Consider the following 23,029-nt stretch of genomic DNA (forward strand, 5'->3'; position numbering starts at 1 on the left):
TGATACATTTGTGACCTTTAAATGCATTTCGAAAAATTGAAATCACATTTGCTCCATTAAAAGTTGATTTGATAACTAATTTTGTGTTGCAAGTATCTTTGTTTAGATATCCACTATTACTCCATTCATTTCCTGCTTTGATATATAAGAATTCTGAATCTTCACTAGGTGTTATTCTTGCAAATCCATTTCCTGGATGACCTGTTTCTGAATTTCCATTTGGATCATTAAAATTAGTATTTCCTGCATATGTTCTTGCATCTTCAAGAAAATATTTATCGTTTAGTTTGCATCCTGGTGGATATGAACTCTTTGTAGAGGAAGTATAAACATAACCACTACCTCCACTTCCTCCATCTGTATTTGTTCCATCAGATGATGTTGGAGGAGTTGAAGAACCACCTCTGGAACCTCCTCCATACCACCCACCTCCTCCAGCACCTCTTCCTCTTGTGTGCGCACCTTGAAAGAATTGTCCACCACTATATGAACCTGTTTGAGTTCCAGCAAAGTTATATGAATGTCCTGGTCCTCCAGTTTCTCCCCCTCCATAACCACCATTTTCACCATCATATTCAGCACCTCCACCACCGCCTGCAACTATTACTCTGGCATAGATATCATCTTCATTAATCCGAATATCAGTTCCACCTCCACCTCCATGTCCTGTATTGCCATCTCCATAAGCAGATCCGCCTCCATTAAATCCACCTGAAGCTAAACCAGAAAGTGACCAACTTCCAACTCCACCAACTCTCACATAAACTGTTGTTGCATCAAGTAGATTTAAATATCCAACTGAATACCCTCCTTTCCCGCCATATCCAGAATATTGGTGATTAGAAAGATCTCTTCCACCTCCTTGGGCACCCCAAACTTCGAATTTATAGTACCCTGGTTGAAGGGTTTGTTCGTAGGGAGTGTTTTTATATGGAAAATCATATGTTGCCCCAAATATGGGGAATAAAAACGAGAAAACTATATATAAGAATTAACGGTTGTCAAATAAATCGGATTAGAATTTTTCTTGATACATCAAATTTTGAGTCGGATCGGGATTCAAAAATCAAAATCATAATGAAATGTGCTAACAAACCCATTTTCATAATTTTATCTACCGTATACAAAAAGGTCCAAAGAATGAAAATCTGACCAAGGAATGAATTCAAAACATGGTCAGCACTATTCAAATTGCTGACAAAAATGTCAAAAAATAAGAAATAATATTTAATAACAATGAAGAGAAATCAATGATAAAAACGTATGTTTATATATTTATAGCGATTTTTGAAAGATAATTCTATATTAAATAATCCTTTCAACATCATCATAATACTTACCAATTTAGGGATATAGCCCATTTTTGCGAGTTAGGGATATTTTGAATTTGAATTTATTAGGTGATTCTGTGTACGAAAATAAATTATATGTATTATCTAATAATTATGTGTAAGATTTATAATCATTTGCCTTAATTTCAGTCAGTTAGGTAAATAACTGAAATATTTAAAATCAGTATTAATCCGGCCAATTATAAGAATGTAACATTCGGATTTTCGCGAAAATATATTATTTCGTGTACTAGAAAACGCATTGAATTAGCATAAATATGCATTCTTTGGCAATTGTAGCAATTGTTCATCAAAATTTGAATTTCAAATTCGTTTTTATACAATTTAATGCAAATGTTTGGTATCAGTATGCAATACAATGGTATTTATTGCTATTATTGTTATTGAAATTGTATTTTTATGTTGAATTTACTACGATATTGAAATGTCTAAGTAATGGATGTGAAGAATTATTTAATAATGATTATAAATCTGACACTACAACAACCTAATTGTGCTGGATATAGCTCTATTTCTTTTGATTTTTGTATATCTATGCTTGAAAAAATCAGAGTTTAATTTTCTGAGAAAATTTGACAAAAGATTTTTATAAAATCATGAATGATGATTCGGCCGAATCCAGGTATTTCCCTGGAGACACAGAAATGTCGATATTGGCAAACACAGTGACAGCATATTTTAATAGTCCAGAACGTTCTGAAGAACGTCAACAAATTGTTCAAGCTTGTGTTGTTGAATTAGTTAAATATAACAGGCGTTGGGACAACAGAAAGGTCAGATTATGGTTTAACAATAATCGAAAAGGTCCAATTAAAGCAGCATCAGTCGATAATCTCAATATGTCCGCAACACCAAATTTATCAATCACTCCACAATCTGTACCTCCGAAAAAGCGTATTGCAAACAAAATGTCTTCGAAATTTTTATCATCACCTGTTTCAAGATGCAATTCTCCGAATTCTCCTACTGCACATCCTGACCACCTCGCAATTATGCATACCGATACTGGTGAGATGCTGACAGAAGACGAGCAAAAGCTAAAAGAAATAAATCAAACACAATTAATACAATCGTTCAAAGATCGGAAATGGATCGAAGATATTGCTCCGCAAACATCGATACCAAAGATATATGCACTACAAACATTACCACAACAGCTCTCTCCTTATTCAAACGTCGAATTACTTCAAACTTCAGAATTTGGCCTAGTTCATCCATCTTTCAAAATGCCACCAAACGTATCGCAAGAACTTCAAGAATTCTACAAAGGACCGTCATATTTCGAAAACATTGAATACGGACTAATTGAAGCCGGAATTGCAAAAGCAGATTTATCTCCAGCGATCGTTGAGTATACCAAAGATAAGCATATCCTTCATTATGAAAAGAAAACCCTCGAAATTCCTACAAATTACCCTATTACTTCGATTTTATACAATAGAGACTCCAAATCTTTATTTGTTGCATACGACAAGTTCGTTTCTCAGCTCTCTATTGCAGATGGATCGATTTTAAGGACTCTAGATACAGGCGGACGCCAAATGAGAAATTCATGTTTGATTATGCACATGAATTGTCTATTTTTAGGTAGTAGAAATAATATTTACGTATTCAACTATGAGAATGACAATGCAAAAGCCCTTGATTCCCCTTATAAAAGCACAAATAACATTCAATCTGTTGGAAACTCATTAATTGTTTCCTCCAGGTTATCACCTAGTATTGTTTCTATTGATGAAACAGGCAAAATCAGCCATAGATTCCTTGGTTGCCAAGGAGGAATTACTTCATTAGCAAGATTTGACGATAATTGCTTCTTAAGTGGTTCCGCTGATTATGTCATTAGACTCTGGGATGTAAGAACTAGTTTTCCATCCATAGAACTCGACAGACATCTTGGAAGTGTCACTGCTATTTCAAATGATGGAAGTATAATAGCTTCTGCGGGCGAAGACAGAAGGTTACGGACATGGGATATCCGAAATAGCCTTTCTATCTTCGAATCAGACACAGGAATGGGAGTTCCAATTGATATCTCATTTTCTGTTCAATCTGGCAACATTACAGTTATTACAAAGGAGCAATATGCATCAAATGCTGATGGACTTGGCTCTAATAGACTGATTGGCGGTTCCCATCGTCTTGGCCTTGTATCTCCAAATCAATGTCTTTTCTATTCGATATATGATAATGAAAATAGTGTCTTGTAAATAAATATATATATTATATAACAAATTTATTTTTATAAACAACAAAAAAAAACAATAATAATTTATAAAACCCAATCAAGGATCTTATTCCAAATAAACGTAAAGAAATTCGAATTAGAATGATTGTCATGAATCTGTGTAAGTTGTCTAAGACCTGAAGAACTCATAACGCTATTAAGCCTTGCGGAATGTTCGCAATTGGTACAGGCTGTTTCTATTGATTGTAATGTCATCTGTAGTGATGATAGTGATGAGTCTAATTCATCCATATCATTCATTAAATGTTGAGTTGCTCGATCTAAACGATTTATTCCATCAGATCTAGGATATTTTAGCTTTACAACTGAAATGGGCTCTAATTCAAATGATGGTATCTTATCTAAAAGTATATTTGGTACAAATTCTTGTTTTGTTTTTTCTTCATCTTCTTTGAGAGCAGAATCTTGGTTAGTATCTGTGTCATTTATTTGTCCTAAATCAAATTTTTGCGATGAAGTAATGAAATCTTTGAGTTGATTCTTTTTTAATGCAAATTTTCGTGTTTTCATTGTTTGATTCATTCCAAAAGTGTTCTTATGCTCATATATTTCTTCTAAATACTGTTTTGCCGTCGTTGAATTAAGAGTTAGTTCATTAGACTTCGAAAGCTTTTCATTTTCAGTCATATTGTAAATTTTCTATGTTTGATATAATTGAATTCTTTTTTATCGTAAATTTCAAACGTTGATTCTTTGAAAAAATTATAGTTCATTCTAAAGCTTTTGGAACAGGGGAATCTATGTTATTACTTAAAGCAAATCTAACGGAATGATTTTCATCAGTAGCATGGAACCAAAGGAAAATAATATCATTAATGCTTAGTATGCTACATTTATGTTGTGTTTGATCGGAGATTACAAGCTCTTACACTTGTTTCACAATAATTTCATTGTGAAAATTTGCCAAAATAAAGTATTATGAAATCGCTTTATAAGGAATGTGTTATAATTAATGAGTTATTCTAGAATATGTTGTTTGTTAATCGCTTTTCAGGTGGAAGATTTTCGCTTCATTTTGCCGTTGACACATTTTTCTGCTCAATTCAAAATTTGACACAGGTAAAAAATGGAGTTTTTTGAAGAAGTCAAAACAGCGATCAACTCTGATCAGAACGATATTCTGACGAAAACTCTCATTTCCTGCTACACCAAAGTAAACTATGAGACGTTCGCAAAACTCGAAGCAGAAGATTGTAAAGCAAAATTCGAACAATTATTCGATTTATTTTCATATTGCGGCGGAAATGAAAACGAAAACATCAGATTAATGGCATATCGAGCGTGCGCATTCTTTCTGGTTAAATGCGGAACATATTTTTTACCATATCTCCTAGAAATGTTTTATAAATTTTCTGAAAAGCCAATCAAAAACGAAAAGTCGTCGATTATAAATATATCTGTATTTGCATTCTTTTCTGAATATCTTCCTTGTCATCAAATTCTGGAATTAATTTCGAAAGTAAACATAATAGACTTGTTTAATACATCGGATCCAGTCATACTAAGCTATATACCTAACATAGTTAAGCATTTTCGTTATCTTGGAACTCAATTTCACAAAAATTTGCTGTTGAAACTCATAGAAAAATGGGGAGATGCAGAGAATATGTATTACTTCCAGTGTGTCCACTGGTTACTGACGTTTTCAGGAGAAGAAATCGCGAAAATAATCCTTGAAAAAACAAAAAACATCGGATTGATCAATTTTGTGTACCCTATCGCTGGAAAATACCTACAAACCGCTAAAATCATAGAATTATCCATTAATATTTTACAAAATGAAAAATCATCGATCGGAGATTTGGATTGCGCTCTACAACTACTGTCATCGCACTTAACTAGTGCTAATATTCAAAATCAAAAACTTCTTTTTTCGATTTCAGAAAAAAATTACGAATTTCCTTTGGATAAAATTACAAAATGCCCTTCATTATACAGATTACCGCTTCCTATTGACCAACTAAAACAAACCGAAAACGATTCAGGCAAAATTTTTGAGTCGAAATTCAATTCAATCGGAAAATTAGCGAAAAATGACGTGAAACACGTACAAATATTCATTGATTCATTATCTAAACCATATAATAACGATACTACCTTCATTTTGCAAGCTCTTTCTCAAACAATTAAAGATATTCCATATTCTGATCAATTAGCATTGTTATTACAGCAATTACTATATTCCAAACATGCCAATTGGTATAATACAGTTGATATTCTATCAGTAATTGCATCAATTAAAGACGAATTACTAATAAAATATTTTGGATACAAAGGATTGCTTTCTATTATGGAAAAATGTGTCGGATGTGTTTGTAGTAGAGCAGATAGTTTAGTAAATATAGCTACAACAGTTGCTACGAAGATTTCTTCGTATTATAAAGAATATTTTCAACAATTTACAAGTTTAGTTGCCAAAGTCCTTGATTACACAGATGATTCGAACTTGGGATCCCAACTAGACTTACTCACAGCCATTATAAACTCAAATAAACAAGGAGATAGAGAAAATTTATTATTTGTTGTTGAAATTCTATTGGAAAACTACGAAATGTTCACAGACAACCTTGTATTGGTTAGTTCTATCTTCAGATTCATCTCAAAGTTCCCTGTTTCGAACTTAAAACGCGCATTTCTCAAACAACTGTTTCTCGACGCCGTAGTTGTTGTTGTATCATGTTACAGACATTTCTCAGGCAATATGTGGCAACCACAAGTCCCTTCCGACAGAGTTGCCCATAAATATGACCTTTTTTCTCAATTTATCAACTCTCAAAATGTTGATGTCACTTTTATTCCAACCGTTAACGATATTTTCAAACCGTTTGAGAGTGCAGTTAGTTTAGTATTGGCATTTAATGTTACTGACTTTGGAACGAGTTTTTTGTTTGATTTGATCGACAGATTGTATCCAATTTTTCCAAGTGAAGTGATCAATTTTATTTACCAAAATTTTCCGAATTTAGATGTTTATTCACAAGTCCACATGTTGCAGGACATCTCCTACATCAGCTGGTCAATAAAAGAAAAGGAAGTCTTCAAAATGACACTGATGTTTAACGAGGCAAATTCATCTAAATTTTCAGAAAATTTTGTAAATTTGAGACAAACCGTTTTGCCAGTAATTGACGCCCATTTGCCATATAAACTGAAAACCAAATACCTTGCCGCAATATTCTTGTTTAAGAACAGAGATATATCAGTTCTCTCTGAAAAGGCTCAAGATGAAGTCAGAGAAATCGCTGCAAATTTGGAACAAAATTATAATAAAAGAAAACAAAAAATACCAAAAAGTGACATAAAAATTTTCAGTCCTGTTGAAAATAATATGTCAAAAATCATAAAGGGTGATAAGAAATTAATTGACAGTGAAACAACAAAATCTTTCATTCAAAATGATTTGTTTAATTTAAGGTTATTGTCAAAATATTCTGATCATGATTTACAAAAACCGTTTTATATATTTGATGGTGCGAAAGACATTTATGAACGCAAAGCAAGTATAGAAGAGATTGTTGATAAGATATTAAAGGCTGAAAGACCGAAGAAAAAAGATGTTTTGGCTTTGACAAAAATTTTGTCAGAAAAAGAAGAAACTGAAGCTGAAACAGGCCTAAAAATCTTCGACAAGATGTTATCAGACAAAGAAGAAGTCAATAGAATAAGAGTTGGTCTTTTATTCGCTTACAAATTCGCAATTATTTCTACAAAAGCAGGTGTTGACACTTTACAATTAATTTTTGACACTGCACGTCAGAATTATTTACCTGACGAAGTTTATTACTATAACAGACTGTTTTCCGCATTAGTTTCAAGAGGAGTTACCGGAGAAACTCCTTTGAGTTACACTCCATTTCCAGGAGTATTAGTTTTTGAAGAGAAAATCAAAATATTCCAGTTGCAAAGAGGAATTCCTTACACAGGAGTTTTCCCTGCGCGTTGTTTCAATGAACAATTGCCAAGTAACTACATGTGCGCGTTGAGAGTTGTTATTTACGCATCGAGTTACTTGAGTAGATCAACTGCTTTCGGTTGTCTAAAAGACGGATTCAATTCTTGTCTGAAAACACTGCAAAGACATAAAAAAGTGTATTGCGGTGGAGATTTGTTGTGTTCTGCATTGAGTTCTATGTTTAATTACACGGAATTAAGTGACGCATTCGTTTGGAAAATTCCTAAACTCGAGATATCAACAAATGAAGCAATATTTAGTGATTTATGCGAATGTTTTCCATTGTTATTCGCAAGTCGATTACCAGGAGCGAAAGATTACGAGATCATCTCCGGATTGTGCAACAAAATGCTCTTCAGTCCGCCTTGCAAGACATTGTTTGACGCGTATATTTCATCAATAAACGCGAGAGTTGACATAACAAGTAATCCGAGTGTGAGAGATACAATTGTTTCTGATCCTTTGTTGACGACATTGAGGAATTTCGAGTTGTACGATTGTTACTGGTGCTCAGAGTTCTTGTTCGAATGGTTAAGAATGATTGTAAGGACATCAGGAATTGTTCAAACAATGTCAATGTTGACAATTCAGTTTGTCAAATACGTTCCAAGATTTGCAAATGTTTTTGTCGCTGGAGTGATGCTGCTGAATGAAAAATGGCCAATTATGACTGATGAAGAGATTGAACAGGCCACAGCAATGCTCAATTCAGCAAGAGTGGCAATTCCATGCAAATGTCATGCGGCTGCTTTTGTTTTGTTAGGAAAAAGAGAAAATATGAAATTAGCTATTAAATTGGCATCAGCAGATAGGGACACAGAAGAAACAGATAAGATTGTCGTCCCTATATTAGATGCTGCCAATTAGCTTATATATATTTATTTATTTTTTAAAAAACTATTTATTTTTAATAACATATATTTAATTTTTTAGAAAACAACTCTATACTTTGGAGAATGTAATACAAGGAAGTTTATAGATAAAGAATATACGTATGAGACATCAAATCACTCTTATAAATTTTATTCAAGATTTGATTCAAATTGAATAAATGAATTAAATCAATTTTCGTATAAAAACATATATAAATATATAGAAATATCAGTTTGGTGATGACCTTGTACCAAGTATGATGTTATTTTTTCCTGCATGGAAATAATTTTTCAAAATTGTTGGATTTTTTTCCACAAATTTTTAATTTCAATTTTTTGAAAGGACATATAGAATTTTGATAGAAAATTGCATTTACCATAGTTTCGACTTTACCAACAAGTCATCAGTAAATTGTTCTTTAATTTATGACATAATTTTTACATTGATTGTAAAAAATAATTAAAATTAAAAAAGTAATTACAATTAAAATTAGAATTTGTTTATTCTATTATTACAAACAAATTTATTTCTATTTGTTTTGTTATAATTTAGAGATCAAATGAATCAAATACTGGAGCACATTCATTTTCTTCCATTAAATAAGTTCCATCTGGCATTAATACAGCCTCTTCATAATCATCCGTAGTAAGAACTGGGCAATGCTCTATTGGATCATAATAATCTTTTGGTTTATTTAACAAATAAAGATTTTTGATCTTGCCAAAGTTATTTGCGATCTCTTTTTCACTAAATATTTCAATGAATAGATCAAGAAAATAGTTCCATCTCATTGAATATAATGCCTTAACATTGAGTTCTTCAACACATTGTACCCTGAATTTGATGGATTCTAAGAAATCTAATATATCTAATACTGTAACTGTTTTATCCTTCATTTTTGACTCTACAAAATTTCTGACCATAACTGGTTCTTGAAGATCGGCACCGCTTTGGATGAATGCTGATACAACATTAAGAAGTTGATGTAATGATTCGACTTCATGACAAACAGACATAACGAAAAATGTTGTAAAATTTCCATAATTGTTTAATTTTTTAGGCAAATTTTCCTTTCAGAAAAAAATTCAATAAATACATTTCTCCATAATTTTTAGGTTTAAAAATGTATTTATAAGTGTGTATTTTATATGTTATGATGTTGGAATATCATTTGTGAAATTTGAGATATTTTAATTTTCCAAACAAAAAAAGGAGAGAGGGTCAAAGTTGCTATTTGTCACTTTTCCACAAGAATATAATGGGGAAAAAGTTATCATATAGTTGATCTCATTCACTGAGGTGAGAGATGCATGTAGTGTAATGTGATAAACAGTGGTATTGCTGCTCTAAGTCCTAGGTTCGAGACACATTGGCTTCATTTTTCTCTTTTTTATTGACGTAAACTATTCAATTTTTGTGTTCTCCATTCAAATTTCAGAATTTTTTTTGCAGATTTCACGCTACATTCGAAGTTACCTTTTGTAACAACCACCACCGCCTACGAAAGACGAAAGTGTGTCACGATTTCACCCGGAAATCCGACGGTTGTTTAAGAGTATGCACTTTTGTCACCTACTCACAAAAAAAGTGGTTGGTAAAACAATTTACTCAATATTAATATGTGCTGCAGGATACTTATATGAAGCTTACTGTGGAATAAAGAGAGATGAAAAAATGTGAATTTAGCTTCTTTTAATGGATCACTGGGTAAGTTTACCAAAATGTACGTTATTTACTTTTTTGAATCTTCTTCCAGATGTAATGCATGAAAATTCGGTTCACTTCATTTTTGACACTTTACATATCGGATGTATTATCTAAGAATTATATTATAAAATAATAATTTTGTGTTTTATAAGTTTATTTGTATAAATTGATTCAAAAAAATGGAAAGACAAGAAGTGGATCTGCCAAATGAAAATCAGATTTATAGTTTTAGAGAGTTACATACATGAAATATGAAAATTGAACTTTGTATAAGGAATTGTTGGCTATGATGTACTGATCATGAATCAGTACATCATAGCCAACAATTCCTTCGCAAACAGCGGGAAACTTTGTCTGAATAGTTTAACATTCAGACAAAGTTTCCCTGTCAGGGAGGGAATTAGAGGGTAAGAGGTATATATTCATAATGTATACCTCTTACCCTTTCATTCCCTCGAGAAAGTTCAAAAACTTGGGTGCAATCAGTTCTGATTGCACCCAAGTTTTTGAACTTTGTATACGGAATTGTTGGCTATGATGTACTGATCATGAATCAGTACATCATAGCCAACAATTCCTTCGCAAACAGCGGGAAACTTTGTCTGAATAGTTTAACATTCAGACAAAGTTTCCCGCTGTCAGGGAGGGAATTAGAGGGTAAGAGGTATATATTCATAATGTATACTCTTACCCTTTCATTCCCTCGAGAAAGTTCAAAAACTTGGGTGCAATCAGTTCTGATTGCACCCAAGTTTTTGAACTTTGTATACGGAATTGTTGGCTATGATGTACTGATCATGAATCAGTACATCATAGCCAACAATTCCTTCGCAAACAGCGGGAAACTTTGTCTGAATAGTTTAACATTCAGACAAAGTTTCCCGCTGTCAGGGAGGGAATTAGAGGGTAAGAGGTATATATTCATAATGTATACCTCTTACCCTTTCATTCCTCGAGAAAGTTCAAAAACTTGGGTGCAATCAGTTCTGATTGCACCCAAGTTTTTGAACTTTGTATACGGAATTGTTGGCTATGATGTACTGATCATGAATCAGTACATCATAGCCAACAATTCCTTCCCAAACAACCCGAAATTTGTCTGATTCCACACTAATTTTATTAATTTATCTAAACTTTTATCTCTTGTTCTAGATAAATTATCATCAATAATAATCTCTTGTTCTATTTCACTATTATATATATATATATTTATATGATTTGATTTAAAAAAAATAAATAAATAAATTAATAAATCATTTACTCAAATATATCAAAAGTTTTATTTTTATATATAAAGATAACTACTTTTAAAAAAAAATACCCTATATATTTTTGCCATGTAAACTTGTCACTTTTGTCAGAAGTGAAGTGAACCGAATTTTCATGCACAACAGAATCTTCTTCCAGAGATATTTTTTAGATATTGAAATGGTGAAAAGAATGGATGTGATCAATGTATGCTATATTTATGTTTATTCATAAGCATTTCAATTCAATCATAGGGGAAAAGTGTCTTTAAGTTTTAAAATTGAATAGTTGTAAACTAAATGCTCCCTTAATATAAATTACAAGGCCAAATTAGTCCATGGAGAAGGAGTTTCAATAAAATCAAGATTTGTTATAACAAAATGTTATAATAATTTAACCATATAAACTTGAAATAATATTCTTAGCGTGAAAATCTTTCAATCCCAGTGTCAGATGTAAAGTATATGATTTTAAGTTTTCATTTTCTAAGGCTCGATTAGGAAAATCCCAAATGGATGTCTATAAAATAGGAGCTTTGGATCTGATTGAGCAGGAAAAGACAATTCACATTTTGCCATTCAATTTTTCTGATTCTGTCAATTCTTTCAGTGGGCATTTAATTATTTTTGATTGCATGCGATAAAAGTGGATTAATTTAGTTATTGTTTATGATATTATTTGTAATAGTAGAATTATAACAGACTATTATTATTGGACAAGTATGCGCCAATAAAAAACGTTGCAAAAATTTAAATTTGATTATTATCTTTTGAAATTCAAAATTTTCGGCTCTCAATACTCATATACATATAATAAACAATGCATATAAATATACCATCATAGAAAAACACATGAATACTCCTAAGTCATGTTAGCGAAATAAAAATAAAACCAAAAATGGAGATGGGGAGAATCGAACCCCCGGCCTCAACTATGCTAAAGTCGCACTCTACCACTGAGCCACACCCCCTTCACATAAATCCTTCAAACATACTAAACTATAGTGTTATTTTAGTTCTTGATAACAATGTCTTAAACGGTTATTATCAGTACTTCATAATTTCATATGATTTGAATTTCAAATGATAAAATATTTCAATGATTTCTTAAGGGTGCGCCCGGGAGGATCATGTAAACTTCAGAATTTAGAACCTTAATTTTTAAGCAATAACTTGGTACCTAAATAGGTAGGAAAACTCTAAAAATATCAAAAAATACAACTTGGCTCCATAATAATCCTGTCATGGTGGCTGTTTGTATCCCCTAGTATTTTCCTCTTGAATCTCTTTTTCTGTCGAAATTAAATTCAAATCTCAGAAGTAGAAGTGAATAATCGACTTATTACTGCTATTATACGAATAAATAAATTCATTATATTATTTTTATTTACATAATATCTGTTTGAAGTTCATAATTCTATAAATTTTTCTTCAAAAACATTACAATCTTGATAGTTTTGATACTGTTTAATAGGTTTTTGGCACCTTATTTAGTATTTACTACGTATAGAGTCGATCTGAACTTAATTTTCGGAAATTTAAAATATTTATTATAAGTAAAATCTGATTTGAAATTTATGTTTAACTACTCATATCTTGCATTATCCTGAGTAGCTTTTGTAAAAATTCATCAAAAAAGATTTTAACGTGCTTTAATTTTTATTTTTTTAAAATAATGCATATTATTATATAACTAGCATATTTCCAAATTTTAGTGCTTTCAAAAATTTAATCCTCCTCCTCTCAAATAAACGTACATCCGGGTGGCCTGTTTTTTGCAAAAAAATAAAATTTCATTTTTTATGCTTAAAAAGTCAGAATTTTTATTTGCTTCTGGGATATATGATGGCTATATCAGATGCCCATTCTTTTTGATACTCAACATTAAACATAAAACTTAGCCGTTAAGGCTCTTCTGAAAATATTTTTTTTCCGAAAAATTTTCGAAAAAAATCAAAAAATTTAAAAATCCCCGAATCTGCAGGGATTTTAAAAAATTCTTTTTAGTAAAACTTAAGGATATTGTATCAGATATATTGGTATGGGCAAATTCAATTTTAATCCAATATTCATCGAGATATTAAGTTAACGAAGCTTTCAAAATTGAGAGGGTAATCCTCCTCCTCTCAAATAAACGTACATGCGGGTGCACCCTTAAAAACAATATAATTTGACATATATTGAATAAATTAATTATCAATTAGACAGTATAAACATTCAAATTCTAGCTCTATATTTCTATCCAATAAACATTGGAAGTTCATTCCCCAAAAATTGTTGCTCATTCTAAATTAAGAAAAATATAACATTTAATACCTAACAATAATATCTATAAGTTAATTTAGAGGAACAACCTGTGCGTATTTCCATAGAACTTGGAAAATTTTGTGAACTGCAGCAAATCTTTTTTCATTTTTGAGTTTTTTGGCACCTATTACTTGTTCACTAATATCCGGACATCCAATCATTGCCAAGAAAGGAGAGAGGATTGTTGGAATCAATTCAATTGGCATCTTCAAAATCATTTCAATAGAAGCTTCCTGAGTAACCATAATTCCGTTTAGAAGTGGGCTGTATTCTTCTGAAAGGACAAAAGAAAATATTATTTTGCCATATTCATTAGTTAAATTTTCATCAAAAATGAAAATTTCTTTTAACAATAAAATAAGGAATCTTGTGACTTGGAATGAGTTGAAAGCTAACTGTAATGCCTTAGCTACCCAGTTATTTAGTTCTATAGCTATCTCTTGAGGAATTTCTATGTGTAAATTTTTAGTTTTCTTAATTCTTTGAAGAAGAGGAATGAATTTTCGAAGAACTTTAACCATTTCCTCTTCTGGAACCATTCCTCCAATAAAACATTCGAAAATTCTTTGGATAATCTGAATTAATATTTCTAATGACTGAAGAAGTAAAGAAGCGAACATCTCTCTGTGATCTTCGGGTGGTATATATCCGGTTAGTGTTGATTGCATCGCATCTACTGATTTAATCCATTGAATTAATCTAAATCTTTCAGGAAGAGTTTCAAAATAGGAATTTGCATCAAGATTGTAGGAAACGTACATCGATAAAGAATTAATTTCATCATCTTCGCAGAATTGTTCTGTTTCAGCAACAATTTCTTTGATTTTTGGTTGAATTTCGGAAGAAATTTTATCGCAGAAAGAAGAGATGAATTTAAGAAGCAATTTGGCTATCTCATGTGGTTGGTCATCACAATCATTGATAGCTTGTAAAATGATTTCAATAATTTTTATTTGAAGCTCATTATCAATCATATTCATTGCAAACAGTGCTGCAATGCATATTCTTGTTATTGACATCTTGGAGAGTACTGTTCCTAGGATTTCTTCGTTAAATGTGATTTGATTTAGATTATTTGCTTTTACGTATTCTAAAAAGACATCTTCGAACTTATCAAGGATCTCCTGGTCTAAATCTTCCAAAGAAATCAACTCCAAGTACTTTTCAACAAATTGATTTCGATATTTTCCAAAATGCAATGGATAAATGCCTCCTAATTCATAAATCGTCCATAAAAGGACTAAATGTGGCATACTTGTAACAAGTTCGGCGGCTTCAATAGCAAAAAGTGTGAAAATTTTGTCAAGATAATCATCCATTTCTTTAAATGTGCATTTTCCATTAAAAACAAATCGGACAATAAGGTTCATTTGTGCCAAAGCCAGTTGTGGTTGGTTAACTGGGTCAATCTCTGCATAAATTTCTTCTGATAGTACTTTGAAAATTTCTTCGTTGTTTACGGTATAAGCAGTGTATGCAATGTTTTCTGGATCACATATAGACTTCTGGTAATTCATTATGTTTGATAAATTCAAGTCAGAAGCTGATGCTAAATTAAAAAGCGATGTCCAACCAATTGAGAACATTTCTAGAGCGTTTTCTGGATTTTTAGCTAAAGAAATAAATATTTGTAGCAAAACTGGTGCAGCAGCTGGGAAATTTGGAGAAATTTGTTTTGCATAATCAGCAAATAAATTTTTTGTTTCAACATTATCACAAATTGCAAATAGATAACAAATATATTCTGCAAATGCTACTTGAGTCGCTGCAGTATTGAATTTTTGTAATAAATTTGGAATTTCTTCAAAATTTGAGTAAATATTTACAAAATCGAGAATGTTTTCCTGTGGAATTCTCATAATTGCATGAGAATACAGCTTTAATATGTAAGGAAACGTTTCTGGGTTTTGCATTTGAGAAAGAATGACCGTTTTGATGTTTTCGTCGAAGATAAATGATGTATCAATCCATTTAGATAATGCTGCAAGTATTGCGAAGTTAATCGGAGAGTTTTGTTGATTTTGTGAAAACGTTTTATTCAAGAATTGGTCTTTTAAGCCTGAAGATATAAAGTGTTCTTTAACTGAAGCCGTATTTTGAGAAAATAATGGTGAACTATTATTGAATTTTCTTGATAATGCGAGATAAAACATTAATTGGATGCTTTCTGATGTTTCATTTATCCATTGTGTGAATCCTTCCCATGTGCTAAATACGTTAAAGTAGAAACTAACTTGTGTACGAGCAATTTGATAATGTATTTTTTCAAACTTTGTGTAATTTTCAATTAACGTTCCAAACAGAACAGAATGTATTAAATCTGCAAGTTGTGCTTCAACGATAGAATTCCATTTATAATCACACCAATATTCAACGATTTTTAAGTAATAAGATGAATTTATGTCCATTTCTCCCTTCTTAAGTTCTTGTAACATAGCTGATAAGCTATTAATATCAAGGTAATATTCTTGAGAAGGACTTATTTGCGTAATTTCTTCCGTCATAATAAAAAAAAAAATAAAAAATAAAAAAAAAACTTTAAAAAGGGAGAATTTATAAATTAAAAAGGGATTTCATATTTTCAAAAAAAAATTAAATGGATACAATTATTTTTTCACCAAGAGAGCAAAATCAAAAGGAATCACAAGCGATAACAAACAATCCTGTGACAAGAGGAAGTAAATGGTATAACTATATTCCTTCAGGCGTGATTTTGATATTTCGTAGGCTTTCTGTTTGGTTTTATGTCATTGCTTTCTGCATGCAATGCTTCATTGAAACATCCATAGACTTTTCTTATACGTTAGTTCCATTAATTCTTACTATTTTGACAACAATTACAATTGATTTGATTCAAAATGCAAGAAAAAAGAAAACAATCAAGCGTATCAATAATCTTAGTTGTACAGTATACCGAAACAATGAATGGATTGAAACAACATGGGGAACATTGAAAACAGGCGAAATAGTTAAGATGCAAAACAACGATGTAGCACCTGCTGACTTAATATTATTGTTTACATCCGATGGACAGCCAATTTCCGTTGAAACTCACATCATTGACGGTTCAACTCAATTAAGTCCGAGATATGGACCTGAACTCTCCGAATTACTGCATGAAAACTCATTACTAAACTCCACATTTACAGTTCGTGACATAAACAGAGTGAAATACGAAGAACCAAACACTGCAAAGTCACAATTGACTTCTAAGTACAATTTTTTCGCAAAAATCGATTTGGGATCAAAACAATACGACTTAACTAACAAGAATTTCATTGAAAGATACTCTTATACCTATCACAGCGGTTACATTTTGTGCGGAGTTGTATTTACAGGCGAAGACTGCTGGACAGTAAAGAATACACCAATAATACATAAATTCTCGTTATTAGAGAACATCCTGAACGATTCTAGCCTTTTATTGATCGGAATTTCGATTTTATTTTCAATAATTGCGGCTTCCTTTTCTCTTTTATTCACGAAGAAGGTGAAGTCGTGGCCATTCGAACTAGACCTCAAAACATCCGATTTCTTCCTCCAAAACTTGTGGAATTATTTAATTTTGTTAATTCCGATTTCTCCTCTTGAAATCTATCCTCTATTAGACTTTATATTTATTGTTAACTCATTCCTCATCATGATGAGTCATAAAAAGTCCACAATTCCGAACATCAGAGTTCTTGACGAAATTTCCCATGTCGATACCGTTATAACCTCCAAATCCATGCTTCTCGAGCACAAGCCAACACTCAAGAGGATCTATTTGAATGGAAAATCATATGGAATGGACGTAACAACGCGACAGCTTTCCCAGAACATCGAAAACGACCTTTTGCAAAACAGAACTATGATGTCCCAGTTCTACGATTCGAGTCTGAAGGCTGATGAGTCAAACCATATGTTTTTTGTCTCATTAACTTTATGTCATTCAGCATCTATCGTTGGAACATCGGATAAGTTCAATTACATATCGAGATTCCCTGATGATGAGCATTTGCTGAGGCTGGCGGCCCTTAACGGCTACATTTTGATGGGAAGAAACGAAAATGAGTCAATTGTAAGGATAAACGGCAAAACTAGGCGGTACAAGACGAAGAGAATTATTCACTCATCGCTCAGACACCCGAGAATCTCGATTATCGTAGAAGATGAAGAAGGAACAATTATCTTATTTACAAGAGGCGTTTACAAGACAATGATAAACATAGTAGACGACAATGAGAAATGCGTTCCGATTTACGATACGTACCACGAAGAAGGCTTGCACGTAGAGACAGCGAGTTATCAGTACATTACTCCTTTACAGTATCAGCAATTCGAACAGAAGATGGCTGAGTTCGGCGAAGGTAATGTTGATTTCGAGTTTTCTGTGGTCGAATCTTTAGAAAAACACTCAGTTTTGCTTGCAATGTTCGGATTTGAAGATCAGCCAAGAGACGGCGCCCTGATTTTCCTTGCAAGAGTGAAGAATGGCTGTAACCAAATAGTTTTGTCCAGCCAATCTAAAGGAACTTCCTTGATTATCACTGGAATTGCGTTAGGTCTCATTAATTTAGGTCCAGTAGTCGGAACGATTAAAGGACCGATCATAGAAGATGTCGAGATTTCGATTTCTTATGTTCTTGAGCAGAGTCATTACGATGTTTTGATTATTTCGGGTCAATCTGTTGAATTTTTGCTACAAAGCGAGTACGCATATGAAGTTGCCCAGCTGATCTTGAACACAAAGGTGATCATTCTCCAGAGAAGTGACCAATTACAGGCAAGTCAGTTCATTGAATATTTACAAAACGTGACAAACCAAGTAGTTATGGCTGTTGGTCATTCTGTATATGATTCTGTTTATATGGCTCAGGCGAATGTTTCATGTGCTGTTAGATCTAATGAAATACAGCCTTGTTCTGTGACAAGTGACATTGTTGTGAATAATTTTGAAAATTTATGCGATGTTATCTTCCTTCATGGAGTTTACTTGAGGGAAAGAGTGAGAACATTCATAAACTACATAATTCCACGCAATATGGTCACTTGTTTCGCAGTTTTTTGGTATGGAATTTTTAATTGTTTCTCAGGAACACCATTATTCAGAGAAGCTGACTATTTCAGCATGATGTACTTCTTTACATTAGTTCCTGTCATCTCCCGCTCGATTTTTAACATCAAAGAGCATATGTACAACTTATTGAGTGATCCTTCCATATATAAGAACGAAAACGAGCCGATACTGACAAGAAAGAGAATATTGGTGTCGTTTGCTGCATCTCTTCTGTTGAGTTTTGCCTTAATTTTCGTTTCAAAAGTTGTTTTGTCTGATTCTGGTGCATTTATGAGCACGATTTCGATTCCTCATTATTCGCATGCTATAATGGGATGTATTGTATACGGATCTTTGGGATTTGTCCTTCCTACATTCGATACTTGGAATTTAATTCATCATTTGCTTGTTTGGGGTTCGCAAATATTGTACTACACATCTTATAGAGTTGCTACTGAACTGGAAATCAGCAAAAGAATATACGGAGTCACTCATCAAGTTTTTATTAAGCCAAATTCAATTTTGATGATGGTTTTATCACTGTTTTTGGGAATGTTCTTCTCGGCATCATTCCAGATGTTCAAGAAATACATGAAAAAGAAGAGAGAAATTGCATCTCAATAATTTATTTTTTTATTTTGTTTTGTTGATTATATAGGGTGTCCAAAGGTGTGTTTAGCACAAACCTGAATACTGCGAATAGAAATAAACAAGTTACATATATATAAAGTTTATTTAAATATAATCACCATTGGATTCAATCACGCGTTCGCAGCGATCGATCCAGGCTTGAAAGACACGCTTTAAATCATCATGAGAAAATTGCTCAAATTGCTCTCTTACAAAATTTTCAAGATCATCTGGACTCGCGAATTCGCGTCCTTCAGCTCTCTTTTTTAGCGTGCCGAATAAATAAAAGTCAGAGGGTGCAATATCAGGTGAATAAATTGGGTTTGGAACAACTTTGACATTGTTTTCCAACAAGTAATTCATTACCTTATGACTTTTGTGAACTCTTGAATTATCAAAATGAATTGCAAACTTTTGTTTTTGTTGTTTGGATTTCTCAAACTCATCAGAATTGATAATTTGAGTAAGAACATTGTCAATTAGATACTGAGCATTCATCGTATTAGGTTTTTGAAGAATATCAATTGCGATGATGCCATTCACGCCCCAAAAAACCGACAACATCATCATTGGTGTGTCAATTTTTTTCTTCGGGAATGTTTGCGGATTTTCATCCTTCGGGATCCACATGATTTTGGCTTCTGTTGCATATTGAAACCAAGACTCGTCCCCTGTTACTAAAAAGCGAAACTTCTTGGATTGATACGCACGCAATATAGAGAGGAGCTCTTTCGAAGATTGGACTCTGGATTTTTTTTGAACTGAATTAAGGTTGTGCGGAACCCAACGTGTATACGCTAGTTTGTAGTTCAAATAATTGTACAGATAATAACTGACTGTTGTACGTGGTATCTTTGTCATCTCCTCTATCCTTCTGAGTGATGCTCTTGGGTCTTCATCTAGCGCTCGAAAAATTGCTTTGATTTTTCTTTGATCCGGCGATTTTTTGTCAATTTTTATGATGGGCGCCTTTTTGTTCATGAAGTGATACATCCTAACATGATACGTTACAGTGGAATAGCTAGGAGCATCCATACCGAAGCATTTTACCAATGTCTCGTAGATTTTTTACAGTCTTTGCATTTTTTTGCAAGAGCGAGGATGTTTTCTTTATGATTCATTAAAAAAATGAAAAAAATCCCGCCAAAATTTCCCGCGAAACCGCCTCTTGTCTCAAAATTCATTTTATATCCCGGCATGGCGCCAAAATACAACTTACTCATCATATACATATATTCATATTTTTATTATATATTTATAATCAGCATATATCTCCTTTAATAGTCTCATATAGAGCGCTGTGCTAAACACACCTTTGGACACCCTATATTATAGATTATTTTTTAGTTCAGTTTTTTATGTAAATGTATATTATTCAGTCAAATTACTATTTTTTAGCAATATAATTAGTGTAGTTGAACTTCTTCTCCCGCAAGGAGCAAATCAGTGAAAAAGATAAAGATGGACAAACACCACTTCATGAAGCAGCAATTTATAATAATTAAGGAATAGCTGAACTTCTTATTTCACATGGAGCAAACATCAGTGAAAAAGATAAAGATGGACAAACACCACTTCATGAAGCAGCAATTTATAATAATTAAGGAATAGCTGAACTTCTTATTTCACATGGAGCAAACATCAGTGAAAAAGATAAAGATGGACAAACACCACTTCATGAAGCAGCAATTTATAATAATTAAGGAATAGCTGAACTTCTTATTTCACATGGAGCAAACATCAGTGAAAAAGATAAAGATGGACAAACACCACTTCATGAAGCAGCACGTAATAATGGTAAGGAAAAAGTTCAGCTCCTTATTTCGCATGGTGCAAATATCTATGAAAGATCTAAATTTGATATAACACCTATTCAGGATGCGGTATTTAATAACAATAAAGAAATAGGTGAAATTCTTTTTTTCACATGTGGTCAATATCAATGAAAATTAAGAAACGGCTGTAAGGCTAAAACTTTTCAAAACATGGATTTTTAACATAGTATACATAATAAAATTTACTTTTGAACAATAAATAATAACATTTAAAATATGTTGACTTTGATTTTCGTCGTTTTTTATTTTTCGTCAGCTTTTTTCTTATTTTTCTTCTTCTTTGTAACTTCTGGGGCTAAACTTTCGCATCCATCGAAAATATATGATAAAATCTCATATTTTCGAAGCTTATTTCGTTTTGATGTTTCGAAATTGTCAATTAACTCTTTCCATTTCATTGCACGCTTAATGTCTGTCACTATTCTTTGATTTTCCAGCATTTTCATAGCTTTTCCAACAACATTAAATATCTTCCGATTATTATCTCTCAAAACATTCAAACAAGCCAATGCCAAGTTCCTTGCATCGCCATCCCAATGTATTTTCGCGCATTCGTAGAGCGAAGGGATCAATGATGGGTAAACATCTCCAGGAACTTCAGTCATGAGCCATACAAAGTCATTAATATCAAATAAAGCTAATGCTCGTTTAGATGACCATGCATTTACACCAACAATTGTGCGACAATATTGAGGAAGTAAAATTTTTGTTACTTTTGAAGTTTCTTCATCAGGAACGAAAGAAGCGAGGATACCAATCTCATCAATAAAGTCTAATTGCTTTGTTGTGCACATTCTTGGCCACACATTGACGATAAATTCGTAAGTAGGAAATACCAAATTTGGTTCTTTATCAAGAAAGGCCGTAACTGTTGAAACTAAGTCCTGCCAGAAGTAGTGAGAATGTTTGTGCTTATGGAGTGGCAAAATAACATCGAGATAAAAAATTTGGTGAACTTTTTTCAAAGGAGTATGAAATCCTTCAGCATGTGAACGCATGACTTGCAAAAGAGGTTTAGTAGCTATGAAATTTTCATCACTAAAGGCTATACGTGCTAAAGCTGAGTTTGTAACGTTAATTGCAAAACTTCGAAATTCTCCAAGTTTTGGTATCATACAAACATATAATTCTGTAAGTTTACGCTGTTCTTCTTTGTTTGGAGTGCGCATTAAGTAAACAACTAGTTTAAATAAGTCTGTAGCAAGTAATTTGCATTTTTCTATATTAAAATCACTTCTCTTAAAGAGAGCAATTGCTGTATCGTATATTATAACTCTATGCGGCCATTGTGGGTCAGAAAATGTATCCATTTCAAAATAATAATCATCATGAACTGAATTCCATAAATCTGGAAGAATTGTAACTGTTCTGAAAATATGAAATGCTACCAATGATATAATTGCTGAGTAAACATCTGGATCCTGTGGTAAATTGAAATTTTTATCTTGTAAAGTTTCTAAAATATCAAATAAATAACCTTCTTTGCCTGTTGCATATACTGCTAAGTCTTGTCTTGATAAATCTACGTTCTGTTTTGCAATTTTACATTTTGATACAATTAAATCTTTAACTTCATTCTCTTTAACTGATCTAATTAACTTTGCAGGTGGAAATGATAGTTTCGATGGCTTTTCTTGTGGTTTAAGATTGCTTAATTCCTTTAAAGGGTCTTTTGATCGGCTAGAAAGCGAACTTCCGGATTTTGAAGTAGCAGAAGGTGCACGTGGTGAAAAACTTGGCTTTAAAATCTTAGGTTTCTCTTTTGCTAATGTTAATACTGACTTCTTTTGCATGAAATTAAATTTTAAAAATCGTTTTTTTATAATTTTATTTTTACAAA

At 32.4% G+C, this 23,029-nt stretch overlaps 7 protein-coding genes, 1 non-coding gene and 1 pseudogene across 9 annotated transcripts, besides 5 other annotated features; 3 read left to right on the forward strand and 6 right to left on the reverse strand.

The window, feature by feature from the left end:
- Positions 1-1,948: 1,948 nt before the first annotated feature.
- On the forward strand, positions 1,949-3,562 carry TVAGG3_0981610 (SCF-dependent proteasomal ubiquitin-dependent protein catabolic process; the record flags this gene model as incomplete). Its single annotated transcript, XM_001321031.1, has 1 exon — positions 1,949-3,562. The coding sequence occupies one exon, from the start codon at positions 1,949-1,951 to the stop codon at positions 3,560-3,562; it is 1,614 nt and encodes a 537-aa protein (XP_001321066.1).
- Positions 3,563-3,624: 62 nt separating this feature from the next.
- Positions 3,625-4,227, reverse strand: TVAGG3_0981620 (uncharacterized protein; the record flags this gene model as incomplete). The annotated part of the gene is made up of 1 exon (XM_001321032.1): positions 3,625-4,227. One exon carries the CDS (start codon positions 4,225-4,227, stop codon positions 3,625-3,627), a length of 603 nt encoding a protein of 200 aa, XP_001321067.1.
- A 402-nt stretch (positions 4,228-4,629) lies between these two features.
- TVAGG3_0981630 (armadillo (ARM) repeat-containing protein family) lies at positions 4,630-8,450 on the forward strand (the record flags this gene model as incomplete). Its single annotated transcript, XM_001321033.1, has 1 exon — positions 4,667-8,419. One exon carries the CDS (start codon positions 4,667-4,669, stop codon positions 8,417-8,419), a length of 3,753 nt encoding a protein of 1,250 aa, XP_001321068.1.
- Positions 8,451-8,713: 263 nt separating this feature from the next.
- On the reverse strand, positions 8,714-9,519 carry TVAGG3_0981640 (uncharacterized protein; the record flags this gene model as incomplete). The annotated part of the gene is made up of 1 exon (XM_001321034.2): positions 8,974-9,441. The coding sequence occupies one exon, from the start codon at positions 9,439-9,441 to the stop codon at positions 8,974-8,976; it is 468 nt and encodes a 155-aa protein (XP_001321069.1).
- A 454-nt stretch (positions 9,520-9,973) lies between these two features.
- Positions 9,974-10,003: a mobile genetic element.
- Positions 10,004-10,249: 246 nt separating this feature from the next.
- Positions 10,250-10,294: a mobile genetic element.
- A 96-nt stretch (positions 10,295-10,390) lies between these two features.
- Positions 10,391-11,235: a mobile genetic element.
- Positions 11,236-12,278: 1,043 nt separating this feature from the next.
- Positions 12,279-12,350, reverse strand: TVAGG3_0981680. Its single transcript has one exon. It is a non-coding gene; the product is annotated as a tRNA-Ala (tRNA).
- Positions 12,351-12,490: 140 nt separating this feature from the next.
- Positions 12,491-13,533: a mobile genetic element.
- Positions 13,534-13,715: 182 nt separating this feature from the next.
- On the reverse strand, positions 13,716-16,190 carry TVAGG3_0981700 (uncharacterized protein; the record flags this gene model as incomplete). Its single annotated transcript, XM_001321035.1, has 1 exon — positions 13,716-16,190. One exon carries the CDS (start codon positions 16,188-16,190, stop codon positions 13,716-13,718), a length of 2,475 nt encoding a protein of 824 aa, XP_001321070.1.
- A 92-nt stretch (positions 16,191-16,282) lies between these two features.
- Positions 16,283-19,348, forward strand: TVAGG3_0981710 (phospholipid-translocating ATPase protein; the record flags this gene model as incomplete). The annotated part of the gene is made up of 1 exon (XM_001321036.1): positions 16,283-19,348. The coding sequence occupies one exon, from the start codon at positions 16,283-16,285 to the stop codon at positions 19,346-19,348; it is 3,066 nt and encodes a 1,021-aa protein (XP_001321071.1).
- Positions 19,349-19,379: 31 nt separating this feature from the next.
- Positions 19,380-20,681: a mobile genetic element.
- Positions 19,460-20,586, reverse strand: TVAGG3_0981730 (annotated as a pseudogene). The gene has a single exon. A coding segment is annotated over exon 1 (1,127 nt).
- Positions 20,682-21,344: 663 nt separating the features above from the next.
- Positions 21,345-22,998, reverse strand: TVAGG3_0981740 (protein phosphatase regulator protein; the record flags this gene model as incomplete). Its single annotated transcript, XM_001321037.1, has 1 exon — positions 21,432-22,982. One exon carries the CDS (start codon positions 22,980-22,982, stop codon positions 21,432-21,434), a length of 1,551 nt encoding a protein of 516 aa, XP_001321072.1.
- Positions 22,999-23,029: the final 31 nt, after the last annotated feature.

The sequence above is a fragment of the Trichomonas vaginalis genome, chromosome I, assembly GCF_026262505.1.
Source record: "Trichomonas vaginalis G3 chromosome I, whole genome shotgun sequence".
Taxonomy (NCBI): domain Eukaryota; phylum Parabasalia; order Trichomonadida; family Trichomonadidae; genus Trichomonas; species Trichomonas vaginalis.